At 36.3% G+C, this 16,871-nt stretch overlaps 1 protein-coding gene across 13 annotated transcripts in view; it reads right to left on the reverse strand.

Moving 5' to 3' along the window:
- RBMS3 (RNA binding motif single stranded interacting protein 3) overlaps positions 1-16,871 on the reverse strand; it is a 705,592-nt gene that overhangs the window by 120,803 nt on the left and 567,918 nt on the right. For all 13 annotated transcript variants that reach the window (XM_077129934.1, XM_077129932.1, XM_077129938.1 and 10 more), the window contains one exon: positions 13,117-13,223. In XM_077129934.1, coding sequence (XP_076986049.1) covers positions 13,117-13,223 — 107 coding nt within the window. The remainder of the gene's footprint in view (positions 1-13,116; positions 13,224-16,871) is intronic.

The following is a 16,871-nucleotide window of genomic DNA, read 5'->3' on the forward strand; positions in this document are numbered from 1 at the left end:
TTCCTCTGTACACTGTCTCCAGGCAACGCCATTTATGTTCTGATTCCAATGATTCTTTATGTTCCAAAGATCTTTGTCTCAAACTCAAATATCTATCCTGAATTCCGTCCATTTAGTACCAAGTTAAATTAGTAAATTTAATGCATGGTCACTATCTTCTTTCAAATTACATCACGTTTTGCTTAGATATTTACTAGTATATTTTGGTAATAATCTCCTCCTCTCCCTTGCCTCCAAACTTCCTTCCAATTCATCGAGTCATAGCCATTTGTCTTCTAAAGATTGCTCTGGCGAGATGCCAATCTGACCACAGCATGGTCCTTCCTTTCAGTGGCATCTGTCACTTGTGAGATCATACACGGCTCACAAAGACGACCACGGTCAAGTCTCTATGTATCCATTGACCTTTGCAACATTCTTGTGCAACTCTGGAACCCACTCTTCACCAGACTCAGACAAACGCTCACCCTGCCCCCGAGCATGGCCTCTGGACCTTTGCAGCTGCAGTTCCTTGTTTGTGGGACATTGCAATTCGATTTTTCTAGCTTCGGACTAGAAGGCAAACCTTCTTAAAGGCATTTCTGACTCTCCATTTAGCAGTGGCCCCTGTCTTTGGTTCTTCCCCTGTGCCTGAGGGTGGAAGCATGCATTACCACGTTTTGCCATGTGTTTTTCCTAACTCGATTTTTGTGTCCATTTTGGTGTTCCTCTTCCTAGCCAAGTGTTTGGGAGATGATAAGAGCTCTATAAATATTTAGTAAAGGAATCAATAAATGAACAAATGACAAAGATGATGACAGATTTGATGTTAAATTTGTATTTGAAAATGGAATTTGGCTGTTTTTTTTATTTTAGCAGTTGCATGTTATTTTGAAAACTTCTTTTTGACTATAATTCTGAAGAATAATGTTTAGCCTTTGATTGATCAGCAGAGTTAGCAGAGAAGCAAGATTATTACGAAAATTGCCACAAAATCTTGCTGATGGCAAAGAGCAGGAAGCCAGTGTGCCTGGACCCAGTCATGGGCAGGAGGAATTCGAGGCTGCTGTGACAGCCTCTTCTCTAACCCAAAGGGGGGATTAGGCAGGGACAGGTAAAAGAGATCTCTCAGAGTTTGTTAGGGATTAAGCAAATGAGATGCAAGGGATTTACCACTTTAAAAATTAACAAACAGAAACAGAACAGAGAAAATGAACCTTTTTACATTTGGGAAAAGAACATTCAGAGGGAGTCATACTGCCGTTGTCATGTACTATGTGCTCATGATAAATTTCCTTTTCGGCTTTTGCTGAGCCATTCTTGTCAGATAGAAAATTTCTCCCTTTTATAGTAATAGAGATGGACAAGATAGAAAGATACAGAGAGAACTAAGACTAGAAGGCTGAGAATGCCCATATTGCACCGAAAAAAAACTTGGTCAAAGGGGAAGCACAAGAAAAGGTAAAACAGCTTTATATAATGTTGGTGGCTAAAGATCAGCTTTGAAAAACGTTAAAAGAAAGTTCAGTCTGAGTTTATCTTTAAAACCGAAGTTAAATTAAACCCCGATTGATACCATAATAGAAGTGAGAATGTTACCATATTTTCTGTAGGTAGTTCTGTTTATATCTCAATCTAAATGACAGAATTTCATAGATCCCAGGACAACCATTTTTTTCCACATTGTAATATTTCTGAAATCAGGATTCCAATGATAATTGACAGCAATTGACAGTTGGGAAGGTTTCTCATTTTTGGTTTTGTTTTGTTTTGTTTTTTAGTGGCATATAAAATATTTCATCCTTAACTGTCAGTGTCTTAGAACCAATGACATGGTGTCTACACTGTTAAAACTCACCATAATGTGATAAACAGGGTTCAGAAATATAAAATGCTATACAGGTGAAAGCCAGTGCCTGGCTAATTGGTCCATATCTTTCCAGATCCCAGCTGCAGTTTGATGCCACCTGGAGGTTGTAAACTGTGGTTTAAATATCACTGGGGATGATTCTGAGTCTTATGGTAGGCTGAGACTGCCAAGACAGTGCTAAGAATTCCAGAAACCTCTCCAGTGGTTGGAGGCCTGTTCACTTGCCCTCACCCTTGGGGACTGGGTGAGAGAGACACTAGGGACAATGAGATGATAGTCAGGCTTTCCTCCTGCGATTGCTTGCTAGAACCTCCTCAACCTCCACTCCTTCACCCCTTTCCCAAGAGCGTAAGTGCATTAGCTCATCCTCTTCCATGGGTATTCTATGTAAAAGTACACTACTGCAGGGAATTACTATATTTACCTTTCATATTTAATGAATGTGTTAATAAATATTGTTTCCCAGCCGCTTTAAAATAAGAGAAGACTTATTGGCGTCAGAAAGTTATCAAGCTGATTACTCTAAATTTGAGTTCCTGGGTCAAAGGGAAGATTTCTTCAACATGAGAGGGTAATTCAACTTGAGACGGCCCTTTAAATTGCAGGTGACGTATACAATACTAAATAATAACACATCTGTTGAGTTAGCTAACAAACTCAAACTTACAACTGCTGGCATGGTTTATAACTGGCAATTGCTCTTTTTAAGATCACATATGTGAAGATTATCTTTCAGTTCATGATTAAAAGGACCACTTGCAGAACATGGAAATACTGGAGTATGTGTCAATGTTTTTGTCTTAAGTCTTGTTAAACAGAAGAATTGAGTACTAATTATCAAGCACTGTGATATGCAGAATGGACACAGTAATGAATTATATACACACTTTCCCTACCTTCTTGGAATATGGCTTAAGAAATCCTGCATGCACATGCTATCACTAAGTTTTCAAAACAATTCTTTAGATACACTAGTTCAGAGGAAATAATTATTTAATTTCTCCTCAAAACACTTGTTTCTCATGGCATATTGGGTCAGTACTTCAACTCCATAGCTTCTAAAGATAAGTTTTCTAGTGTTCAATATTGCAAAATTAAATTGCAGCCAATCTGGTTTCAAAACTAATTGAGCCATAATTACTTGGAATCTTGATTAGGGCGTGAGATCTTGTTGGTCTGTACAGGTTAGTGTGATGCCCTAATATATTCTAGAGTAATTTGGGCAGAGAATAAAAAAGTATTTGCAAAGTCTCCTTCAGGGACTGGGGAGAAAAGAATATTAAACTTTACCGTCTGGGGAATTTCTGATATTTTTGCAAGCAGTGGGGACAACCAATTCAATAGGCTGAGCCCTCAATATGCGGTTCGACCGTACGAAACTTATTCCTGCAAAGGAGAAGCTAAGCCTACTTGTAATTATGCCTAAAAGTCACTCCCAGAGAACCTCATTAGTTGGTTAGATGGGCTTCTTTCTCTAAACTAACTAAGCAGATGAACTCAACTGCCCTCCCCACTACATGGGACATAACTACCAGGAGTGTAAATCTCCCTGGCAATGTGGGACAGGACTCCTGGGATGAGCCAGGACTCAGAATGATGGGATTGAGAAAGCCTTCTTGACCAAAAAGGAGAAGGGAGAAATGAGACAAAGTAAAATTTCAGTGGCTGAGAGATATTAAACACAGTTGAGAGGTTATCTTGGAGGTTAATCTTATGCATTATATAGACATTCCTTTCCAGTTAATGGTGCATTGGAATAGCTAGAGGGAAGTACCTGGAACTCTTGAACTGTGTTTCAATAGCCTTGATTCTTGAAGAAGAGTGTATAACTATACAGCTTTTACAATGTGATTATGTAATTGTGAAAACTTTGTGTCTGATACTCCTGTTACCCAGGTTATGGGCAGATGAGTAAAAAAAATAAACAAAAAAAATATATAAATAAAAGGGGGGATAATGGGTAAAAAAAATTGAGTAGATTGAAATACTAGGGGTCAATGAGAGGGAAGGGTATGAGGTATGAGATGTAAGAGTTTTTCCTTTCTTCTTCCTTTTTTTTTCTGAGTGATCCAAATGTTCGAAAAAATAGTCATGGTGATGAATACACAACTATGTCATGACACTGTGAGCCACTGATTGTATACTGTGAATGAACTGTATGTGTGTGAGGATTTCTCAATAAAAATATTTTTTAAAAAACTAATAGAAATGAGGTACTTCTGGACCTTGCTGTCACATGCTTCTCATACTTCAGAAGGATATTGACTGGTGGCCAATCAAATAGAACATCAGTTATACATACCATTCAGACCAGGGCCAACTGAAGGCAAAGGGACCATTTAGTTGGATTGTGTCTTTCCTCCCACACTGCTAAGATTGTCTCAAAGTATGAGTGATATAGTTACGGTGACAGCTAGTCACTGTCATATGCTTTCAAGAAATTTAACTAAATGTTCTATGTTGAGAGGCTTCCCCATAACTGATGGCCATAGGGAATGCCTCTTTCTCTCCAGATTTTATATAGTATGTTTGTAGCATGTTTACCATTACTTCCACAGCCATCTCTGTGTCTTTTAACATCAATATTTTATATAACAATGTGACCCACATTTGTTTCTACAGGTCCAACAGCCTTTCCCTCTTATCAGGTGAGTAAATACAAACTTTATCAATGATTTTAGGTATGGTTCAGTGGATTAGTCTAAGGATATGTCCTTGCTGAGGAAGGTATATGAGTCTTTTCATTGGGTCAAATGTTTAACAGTCTTTAAGAAAGGATTTCAAGCTAACTGGTTACTCATAGAGTCATTAAATTAATGAGAATTAGATCAGGGCTATTTCTAAATTCCTTAGAAGGTTTTGCACTTGTCAATTGGATATAGTACAACTAGCATCTCTTTAAATCCGTAACAATCAATCATTTACTCTAAATTAGTTCTTCAAATAAAGGAAACTGTCTCTTGCATGGGTACACTGTAACTTTTGATACCTAAGCAAATTATCTTTTTTATTAAAAGAGGGGCATAATCTTAACCAATAGACCAGATTCTACTCAATTATAAAAGCCCAAAACAAAATATTTTTTTGAAAAAATATTTTTAATATTAGATTTATAATTTAGGGACAACTGAGCATTTATTCTAAACCTATCATTCATTACCTCTTGCTAACAAACTGACTTTTGCGGTGTTCTGATTAATTCTGCATCCCTTCTCAAGAGAGCGAAAAGAATGTCCAAGGATTTCTCGCATCTGTTACTATGGATCCAGCCCTAGTGGCCGGGGTTCCAAAGAGGTTGGAATCAAAACCCTGTTAATGGTTTTCATTAACCTTCTCTTTCATCTTTCCAGGAACTGCTGTAAGTAACGATAAGATCTCTTTTTCTTGAACTGATAATTTCTTGAGTCTTTCAGCAAATAAAAGGAAATTTAAAAAATAGAATTAATATCACTGTCCTTAAGGACTCAAGAAATTCCTTACTTTGAAGGAACTGGTAACCTCACCCTTGATGTACAGATTAGGATGTGGAAGCTTAAAGATCGTTCACATTCAGCACCATCCATTATAGATGCAAGAAAATTCCGGTTTCCCATTTCTTCGTTAAATCTAGTAAATCACCAACTGTACCATTAGAATGCTCCTTCTGTCAAAGATAATTGCTTCAAAGGCTAATGGAAAGTACTTTATACAGTATTTTATACAGGCTTCTCCTAGCCAAGGTGCATAAGCATCTTTGGTATCCAAAATTAATTGCCATTACTTGCCAGAATAAGTAAGTTAATAATTCATCTTCTTTCCCTTAAAAACAGCAACAGTGTAATTTAATGGTTCTTGATAATAGATCAGTCTTTCCCTTGAATTTTAGCAATAGCTCAGGTTTTTCTTTTCCTTTTCTTTTTTTCCTTTCATCTTTGCCATCCAAGCCATACTTCTCTTTGCAGTTCTTGGTTTTCATGATTACGTGACTTTCAAGGGGCAATTATCTAAATACTTGAAAACCGACTAATATTTAGTACTAAATAATACTTTATTATTTGGAATGTGATCTTATAAAAGCATTTATATAATGTGGGCCAAAGTTAAAATATATAAATTTTGACTTCTTTTATAATATGTTTTATTAAAAAATAAAAAAAAAATCAGCAGGATAATTACACTGGCAGCAATTTTTCTTTCAAAAGTCTCGTTGCTAAAAATAATTTCAATTTGGAAAATACATTGACATGGACATAAAACTAGAAACCAAGGACTTAAAACTGGCTTTCAGGTTCAACATTCCTGAGTTGTGCTGACACCAGTACAATAGTTAAAATAATAACTAATACTTCTTGAGTAATTGTAGTTTGCCGACACTGTGCTCAGTATTTTACCTTCACTACCTTATTTAATCCTTGCCATTAGCACGGGGTGCGCTCCTACGGATCACAATCTATAGATGAGGAAATTTCCATTGAAACTTGAGGAGTTTGCAAAACTTGCCCAGTGTCATTCAACTCCAAGGCTGTGGATTTGCAATTTAAACTCTATAGCTTGCCTCCTTTACAAATAATGTAGATTGCTCAGAAAATTAGGAAGGAAAAAAAGCACTATGGAGCATATCTCAGAGGCTAACACCCGTGGTTCCCTGAACCTCAGGAACAATGATTATTCTCAAAGGACACATCAGAGGGAGACTTCAGATTTTATTAAATATTCAAACCTGAAAGCTCAAGATGATTCTCTAAAAGTTATTCTCTCTCTCTGTGCCACTCAGCTCCTCAAAGACAGCGTGCCTCTACCAACCAAATGACAAGGTGGAGCTTTCCAACTTTGTGGGAAAATTCCTGTTCTCTACTCTGGTTTAAAAATACATATAAATCAATTTTTAATTTACCCACCCAGAAAAACAAACAGACAAATAATTAATGCTTAGTGGCAAGACAAATGTGAAGTAAAGTTATTGCAGCTGCTGCTTCTGTTATTTTATTATTATGATTATTATGATTATTGTTATTTTGGCTTTGGTGTTCTTTCACTGTTGTATAGTTATGCAGCCAAGCAGAGCCAGTGATTTTATTTTTACAACACTATATTTTATGCTACTTTTAATCTCCAGCTTTGCAGATAAAGGGCTGCACAATTGTTGGCTCCTAAGGGATAAGGACTGTGTATATCACCATCCTCAGCACCCAGCAATCTGTCTCCCACAAGAAGGGCACTCAATAAATGCTCAATAAATGCTGAATGCTTTTGTTTAAGATGCTGCTTCTTTGATATTGACTTTTTAAAATCTCTCTGAAGCAGAATTCTCTTTAGAAGAATATTGGTACAAAAAGTAGTCAGACATCTGAGAACTTAAGAAAGCAAACAGGAAACACAAGGAAATTCAGGGGGTTCTCACTGTGTATGTCTATTACGAATCCTTTCAAGGCAGGGGTCAAACCTTATACTTTATCGCATCCTCAGGGCACAGCAAAAAGTATTAGCCACAGTAGGGAAAAAAAAAAGTTTTATGATTATGATAGCACTGATGACAATGGAATGGTGAAAAAGACAAGGTCGAAACTGATAGTTATGATGCAGATCTGTGTGTATTCACCTCTGTGCAAAACTATAAAAACAAAAACAAACTAGAATTTATATTTCCAAGAAAAAGTCTCTTCATCGAGAATCTGACCATAAAATACAGCAAATGCGTTATATAGTATGGTTATCCACCTACCCTAAAATGACGTCTTTCTCTCAATCATAAATGGATTAAGGCAGAATGAATAATTACTCCTAATGCTTTGGAACACAGCAGGGAGAGGTTGAATGTGTGAAATCAGGTTTATCAATTCAGCCAGCATTTCACTATGGATTTCAACATGTCATGGGAAATCCCATTGTCTCACATGACCTTTGCTGTATTTCATCCACTTATTTGTGCTGAAGAAAACATATTAATAGTGGCTCTGAATGGAGAAGAATTATGAAACTTTACAGCACAGAGGAAGCTTTCATCTATCACTGTACACAAGCTGATTTCAGGTTTGAAAATAGGCAACATATGATCTGGGTTATACTCATAACAAACGACTTAAATTGCCCGAGATAAAACTGATAATCTTAGAAACAACTGATGGTGTTGTTTCAGCTAATAGTGGATTTTGCAAGTATATTAATGGGACTTGCTAATTTAAAGAAATTTAAGGATATTATATCAGTATATTGCATCCCTTAAAGGTTTTCAAACTAACATATCCAGACAGGGTCAAAGCATTGCAATATACTCGCGGTGGGGGGGAGGGGTGTCATTACATCTAGTTTGTGGGAATGGCACCCCCCGGAATTGTGCAGTGCAGGTCCTGTATTCATTCCTGCACCCAGGGGTCTTTGCAGTTACTGCACTTAAATGAAATGTCTCCAACAAACAGTATATCATCATGCTTTACCTAAAAAATTGTTCTTTAATCATGAGGAATCTCAAATATCTTAATATCCCTGGAATGCACAGAAGAAAATCTTACTTGATTTTCTCTCCTGTGTTTATAGTTTATAGCACAACCTATAAACTATTCTTGGTAGCCTGAATGATTGATTGTTAATAATACTGCATTAGTTCCATTAGTTCATTTTCATATCCAGACAGTGAAAATGATCATGTTAAATGTTTCCATAGTATGGGAAATTACCTTTTAGAGCATCAAATACAGTGAATATATTTACTACTGTTCAATGCTTTTAAATTGACTCTAGAAGAGAACTGTAAATAAGATAAAGGCAAGAAATGTCATTTTATTGATTTCTGCTTTTAGAATAAAGTCTTGGCATCTTTTTCACTAGACTGAGCATTTTGTTGAATTATTTCTTGTTCATTTGGCATATCTCTCATTCGTATCCATAGCCAAAAAATGATTTCCCAGAATTACATTTCCCAAAGCAATTGTTATCAATAGCATTTACTGACTCAATTAGTATAAGCTTGGGGAAATTTTATGAAGCTAGATCAGTTTCAAAACAAGTGAGATCAGATTTGTTAATATCTGCAACATTTATGGATAAAAGCCTGACATGAAAAGTTGGTGAAAATGCACCATCTTCTGTGTTTTGAAACTTAGCATTCACTTGTATTTGAAAATTCTAAAGGAAATCCAAGGACCAGTTCCATCAAAAGTCATCCTGATTAACCTCCTATGATTTTGTAGGGGACATTTTCCATCCATTTATTCGATCCAATCTTCTTTACAACATAGTTGAAAAGTCTAAAAATATGCATACCACAAAGCAGTGTGTGGATTTGTGTCTGCGTTGTTGTTTTTATTGTTGAATAAAAGAATAAATGAACATCTATGTGTCTGTTTTAATTCACATTACATTGCATTATTTTTGCTGAGACACTGAGGTTGCCATTGATCAGACTTTAATATGGTCATCTGGAAAAGTTTTCCACCAGTTTGCCTTTTGATCAGCGGTCCTTATTATTTGGGGATACAGAGTCCAAATTAAGTCAGTGGCTTCTTAGTAATATCTGTAATTATATCCTCGGGGAACACAGGAGGAAGCAAAGAGAGTTCCTCAGTCTTCACATTCCTGATACATTTTTGGACCAGTGAAGCAGACCTGGTTCCAGACCCGTCTTTTGGGACAGAACTCACAAGGTCAGTTTGCATGCCATTTTGCCTGAAATGTTAAGAATATGGCCTCAGGTGTAGTGCGGCATCTGGTCAACGCAATGTCAAAAGGGTCAAAGCAATGATAAACTGAGACCATCTCTGAGTTGGAGTGACATTAAAGATATTTCACCACAAATATGGCATAAGTACTGGCCAATAAGAATGTAAAAGTCAGTGGAGGATTTGGGGGAACTCTTGCTGCGCCTGCCAGTACCCCACATTCGCTTGAGGGGGTGGTCCTGGGAGGTTCTGAAGAACATGCCGGGGTAGAAATGGCAGTGAGGTTGCATTGGTGTACTTAGGAACAGTGACTATTTATCAAATTTTAATATTTTAACAACCATCACGTTTCTTCAGGTGTATGGAAGCTAAATAGTAACCCTGGCCGTGGCTCAATCTCTCTAGGAAGGCAGTTCTCAAAATGTGGGCAAAGGACACTTGAGGGTCTCCAAGGTCCTCCCTTTTCCAACTACATATCTCTGTGAAGCCAGACTTTCTTCATGTAATTCAACTGGGACAATATTGGCCAACAGATTGAATGCAGGAGCAGATATGCAGACCTGGCCATCTTTTATTAAATCAGACATGAAAATGATTTGCAAAATAGTAAAATCGTGTCACTCTTCTCAAAAAATTTTGCTCTGGGTTTGAAACCGTTATTTTTCATAAAATACGGAATTTTTATTAACATGTGACAGTTTGCTATTATCTTTAATGAACTCATAAATAATTTTTAAGAGTATAAGAGATCTGGAGACCAAAGAGCTTGGGAACTGATGCTTTAGGAAATAACATAATAAAAACTATAGAAGTCCAGGGAAGAGGGGCCTAAGAGCCCCAATCCCTTGATTAGTCTACTTGGAGAGTTCTGTTTGCCATTTGAATGGTTGGTTAATAACTTTAATATATGGCTGCATTTTTCACTTACATAAACCTGTCCACCTCCATATATTTTATATTTCAAAACCTCACAAATTTACACTAATTTATATGTATAAAGTTTCAAGTATCAGATTCTTAAATAAAGGAATGCATTTCACCAAAACTATGCAAATATAACTATGCTATCAAAATGCCACCCAGAAGAAAAATATTAAAATAATAAATTATTTTATTTAAAAATATTGGTAGCCTGTAACTGTCATGTTTCTGGTACTTCTAAAATACTTGTAATATTACGGCTTTATATTTTAGGAATTTCACAAAGGAACAAAAGAATGTTCCCTGAGAATTTGACTCATCTTCCTCACTCTGGGTAGTGTCTCAATTCAGTGTGGTCAAAGACCTTAGGTGGCAAGTGTCAAGTGACCACTGGTGGAGAATCTCCCCAGATGACTAGCAGAAGCAATGCAAATTGTCTCAAAAATAGGCCACTGATTATAAGTCCAGAACCAATTTCAGAAGTGTTAAAATATGAGGGAAAAACTACAACTGGCAAAAAACATGTCTTACAATCAATGAAATACAGTAATCAGAATTTACTGGTATATAAAATGAATTAAATATTGACTGAATAGGATTACTTTGGATTCTATCATGCTTTATCAATGATGCTAATGTACTTTAAATTATTCTAAGTACAATGTAAGGCGAAACAGATATAAAACATATATAATAAGTGGGCATGCAAATTTATCTATGATTCTTGTTGTATCTCTTTCTAAGATCAAAATCAAGGGATACAAATTAAAAATATTGTCCCCAAATCAAGATATATGATAATGCATTTATGGTGCATGCCATTTCAATTTCTGATTCCTTTCCTCTGAATATGTCTACATAATTAAAGTATGTTTTGATTGGTTACAGAGAAATTTATTATGGTCCCTTGATTTCACAGTTGAGGATGATTTGTAGGTCTTAAACAGCAACTCTGGGGCAAAGATTTGAAATATACCCTTAAAACATGCATTTAGATTATAAAGTTCTCTGGAATCTAAACGTGACTCCATGATGTTTCCATGCCATAGGACACATGATGGTTATCATTGTCTGAACCAAAAATCCTAGATTCTATACACAGCGGCAGGATGAAAGTCCTAACTCTACATTTATTTTATGGTTACTGATTTGGTTTCCTTCAAGAACTATTTGCTCGGGTGAGGTGTCTTGCTGGAAGTGGCATTTACAGTGTGGAAATGATAATGCAGGCTCTCAAGGAGACAGGAACTGAAGTTTCAGTACTCAGTGCTAAGTTGCATAATTGAGTCTTGGGGCTTTTGGTTCTGGTTCGTGATGTGGAGATCCCTAATCACTAGGTTTTTGGACGGAACCAAAATTTAAAAGGTCAATGAGTTTTTCTAGAACATGGATGCTTGGTATGGGATGAATGTGATAATGAGAGCTAAAAATCACAATAATGTGATAAACAGGCATCAGGTGTCTTCTGGGAACAACGGAGCTGCTCACTGATGCTAGAAATGCATGGGTCCCCTCTTTCCCTTTTCTCCTAAACACAATACAAACTTTCTACAGTTGAGAATATGGAAACTTTTGCCTTTTTTCATAGCTTTAGATGCTCAATGTTAATCTTTTTCATGTCTTAAGGTAATGAGATTATACAATACTTGAACGTAGCTACTTTTGAGAGGGGTTCTGAGACCTGCTTGTAAACAGTCCAAACAGACTTAGAAACTGAAAAATGACTAATGGTTAAGCTGAGAAAAATTCTAGCCTCCTTTCTTTTCTTACAACTGTTATTTCAGTTTTGAGAGTATAAAATGTTGCATCAAGCAGGATACCTCGTAAATGATAAATGGATGAAGTAGGTGCTTCAAATAGAAATACTAAATAAAGTTCTTCTGTTGAAATTATGGCCTTGGTACAAAATGATATTTATTCAAACAATTTCATCCCATGTCACAAAGAATGAAAAGGCTTCATAGAAGCCCAGACTCTTTTTCTTTGTCTTCTTATAATAAAAAGTAATCAAAGGGAATCCATTCTCAAGTGGCACTGGATCGATAATATTTGCTTTTCTACTGTTCTGTATTAGGAGGCTAAATGGGTAAAAAAAAATTTAAATACTTTTCCTTCTCCTAGATGTGAAAAGCAAAACCCTATGTGCATCATTTTTTCTTTCTTCTTCTTGACCAACAGAAAACATCATATTTGCATTGATATATGCATATATATAAATAAAACACATATCAACATATTTGTGAATTCATGGGCATGTGCATAAATGTATAGAGATGTGCAAGAAGATCATCTTAGTGGTAGAATGAAATAAATCTCAATTTTAGTTAGCATTTTTCAAAACACAATCATTCACATCTCACTGTTGATTTCACTGATAATATTTCCTTAAATAATTACACTCTCAATTTATAAGCATTATATAACAATTCTTTGTGACTCTATCTTTCTGTTGGAGACTTTTGGGTTCAGGTTTGGTTAAAGACAAAAGACTTAGTACAGAGCAGGATGAGGTTAATTTTTAAGTTCTAATAATTCTCCTAAAGTAAGTTTATCCTAACTTACTTCATATACATATGGCTCATTAGCCCCACTGAAGCCCTTCGGTTTTCCCTGGGGCCTGATTTCATCATGGCCTCCAAAGTCAGTCTCGCTGGGCTTTCAAGGTGTGCCTACTACCAAATTTCTGAGCAAAAGTTATCTGTCAGGACTCACCTCTCCTTCCCTGGGCCAAGGCCTCCCATTCTGGGTGTATTTGCTTTGATTCTGTCTCTTCTTTTGTCCTCCATCAGCAAATTTGCACAGTAAAGGCTCACTAGGGGCTGTGAAGATAAGAAACCAATTGTACATTAGCAACCCCCCTTAAAAGTAAGTGACTCTTTGAGTCACAGTAGTGCTTTGTAATGCATATCTTTTGAAGTAGCAGCTTGCTTCTGGAAAGATATTTGGCCCCCTTTTAGTCTCAGCTCCCTTGGCCAATGCCCTAACCCGGGCTTCAAAAAAGTACTGGCGGACCATAAAAGAATGCAACAAAATTGTTGAAAAAAATAATCAATTGAAGCACAATGTGAGTTTGCCTTAGAAGTAAAGTACAAGCATCCTCCCCCTTCCAGTAACGGTAGAAACATATGCATAACTGACATTCGCGTGTTGATAAACAACTGTTTTGACTATATAAGCTGTAGGGTTCTATTTCAGAAAGAAATCCTTCAGCGTTTCTAAAAGGAGAGCTATTTTGCTAAGTGCAACAAAATTCGCTTTGCTTTCTCATTAATGCTCTACAATTTCAAAAAGGCTAGTTGATTTAGTGAGAATTTCAGGGAGAGCAATTATTAATTAGAATTTAAATAAATCCACATGATGAAAAAGTAAAAAAGATATGGCTCTAATTCATGAATCGTGTACTGGGGAAACATGATCCATGATGACTTAATGCAAACCTAATTTCCCCAAGAGAAGGTGACCCAAACTAAACTACAACATCAATGACATTGCAAAATGACTATCTTGTAAAACACAACAAGATAAACATTTATTCTTTGAGAATTGACAGCCCTCTCCATAACCACCCTTGTTTGGAGAAACAGTTATTTTATTGCCCAAACATATTTTTAATGAAGAAAGAGAAAGAAATGCATATTGCCCTAACAAACTGGATCCCTATTTAAGATAGCTTGGAGGGTTTTTGGTTTTGTTTTTGTTGCCATCGTTAATCTGCTAAGAATAAACCAAATATTAAGTTATAATTTTATAGTCTAAAAACTAAAATGACGTCCTCTTCCAAGAAAACGTATTCTGCTGCAGATTAATGTGTTAATGGTCCTAAATCCTTACCCCTTCTGGGTATCCTTTGCTATGTAATTCTGTCTAGCTCTTTCATTCTGATGCTTGGCCTGACCCCATATGACTTGTTTTGGCCAATGAGCTATTAGTAAGTGTGGCACAAGGAGAATCTTGAAAACGATTCAGGCATTGAGCCTTCTTTCTTTTGCTCTTCTACCAGGACCATGTCAGCATGCTTAGGCTAGCCTGCTGGAGTCTGAGACGTGAATGGAGGTGAGTTATCTATATCAACCCAACCAAGGCTATCCTAAAGATCCAACAGGCAGCTACCACCCAGACATGTGCGTGAGCTCATACAAGACTAGCGGCCGAGCTTAGTTAACCTGCAGCTACCACAGAAAATGTGTAAGCCCAGATGAGATCACCAAGGCCACCAAGCATACATGAGCTAAATAGATTTTTATTGCTTTATGCCATTAAGATTTTGTCATTTATGTGGCATTATTATCTTTATAATAGACAGCTGATACAGTTCTCCTACTATTCATTCCTTCATTCTCCACTCCTAGCCAGATTGTTTGCATTTCCTAATAGGGCTGAAGTTAAATAGTGTAAAAGAATTGAATTCATGAGTATTTCAATAGTTTTTAAAATCAGTAGGGGAGCCTTTGCACTTCCCCCCAAACAAAACAAAACAAAACAAACAAGCAAAAATTCAACAAATGGTGCTGCAATAATGGATACTCACATGGAAAAAGAATAAAATGTGACCCCTGCCACACAGGACACAAAGAAAACAAAACAAACAAACAAAAAATCAATGGGGAAAAAGAATATGGGTAAATAGAGATTTACAAATCATTGAAAATCACTGGGTTCTAAGGGGTGGTAACATTTAAGCCAATCCTTTGTGGCCTATTCTTTCATTAGTGGCATAGCTCTTTAATCAGAACTAGATAGGAAATGGCTCAAAGGAACAACGGGTCACTACTGTCCAAGAAAAATGAAAAATAAAATGTCTTTCCTGCCTTATAAAGATAACATAAAGGGATATATAAATCATCCTGGCTTGTATATATAACAGAGAACTCTATAAATCATTACCACTCTAACGACAAATAATTTTCAACTATCTGCTCTTATGAGCCTCTGAATTTGGTGTCTTTGGTGAAACCACAAAAATCACACAAGGAAAAGCCTGCACTATGGAATGTCTGTAGACAGTTGATGTATTCACATTACAAGTAGCCTACATCCTTACTCCAGATGAAAAATCTAAAAGCTAAGTGTAATCCCTGGGCCCAAAGTGAATGCATAAGAAACATTTCAGAGTTAGTAAAACACACACAAACATACAATCATTCCTCACTATAGGGTATTTTCTCTTCATTTTAGAGATTAAAAGTACGTCTACCCATTAAAATGGGATGGTCATGTTAACATGTGAGTTCATTACCAGCAGTAGTATAAATTTCCCACAAAAGGTAAACAAATCAAGAAAAACCTTATATTCTTGCCATTAAGAAATTGGTTGCAATTTCTTGTAAGTAGCATTGTTTCTTGCATAATTCCTTTAGAAAAATGATTTTTCCAGCTACTAAATTCACAAATACATACATACAAATTGTGGTTTAGTTTTGTGTTTTTAATGGCTTTGGTGAGCTACAGCTAATATACAGTAAACTGTATATTCAAGGTATACAATTGATAAGCTTTTACTTGTATGGGCAGATAGACAGATGGATAGATAGACACCCTTGTAACCATCATCTCAATCAAGTTAAAGGAACACAATGACCATATCCATCACCCTCAAAAGTCAGAAGCTTCCTTCTGTCCAAATATAGCCTATCTTTTTTTAAACCAAGGAACATTACCTAAGGAAAGGCTTTTTTTCTAACATTCAATGAACAGTCAGCTAGTTTATTAAGCATTTCCATTTTACATCCATCATTGCACTTTCTCCTCACCCCAACTCTATGAGGTAATTATTCTTTTTCCCTCCTTTTTACAAGTAAGGAACTCAAATTTACAATGGTTAAGAGTTTTGCCCCAGGTCACAGGTCTGGGTTTTTGAACCTAGGTAGCTGCTAAACCACTACCTAAGTGCAAAGGCTCCAATTCTCAATTAGCAGTCATGTCTTTTCTGCTAAATAACATCCTGGAGGAAGAAAAAGCACTGGCATACCTCTGTGGTCTGTGCTCAGTATATAAATTGGAATTGGCCAATAAGTGAGAACTTTCATTTATGTCCAAATCTATATTTTAATGTCTTGTAGTACAAGCCTGATGATCATCAGTGGATGATACATTATGGAAAAGCATTTGGTTGTCCTCTTTGATATCCAATGCACAGATGAGGGCCATGTTGCTATTCCCTTCCTTCCTTCGCCCTCACCCCAGTTTTCCCTTAACAGCATAAGGCTTCCATTATTAAGCATACATCACATTTGCATATTTTAAAAGACAGACTCTCTTATTTTGTTTCTAAACTCTTTCCTGATAATTTCCAGAATTTTTTTCTGCCCCTGGGCTGCAACAACACTGACTAGTGTTGAAAGAAAGTCCTGGGCTTCACCTTCAAATTGTTGATGGCAATCTCTTTACAATTATTTAAATTCTCTTTCATACTTCTTTGAGTAATGACTTTGATGAGCATACTTTCCATTGCATGAAGCAGGACTCTC

This window comes from Tamandua tetradactyla, chromosome 15 (genome assembly GCF_023851605.1).
Source record: "Tamandua tetradactyla isolate mTamTet1 chromosome 15, mTamTet1.pri, whole genome shotgun sequence".
NCBI lineage: Eukaryota > Metazoa > Chordata > Mammalia > Pilosa > Myrmecophagidae > Tamandua > Tamandua tetradactyla.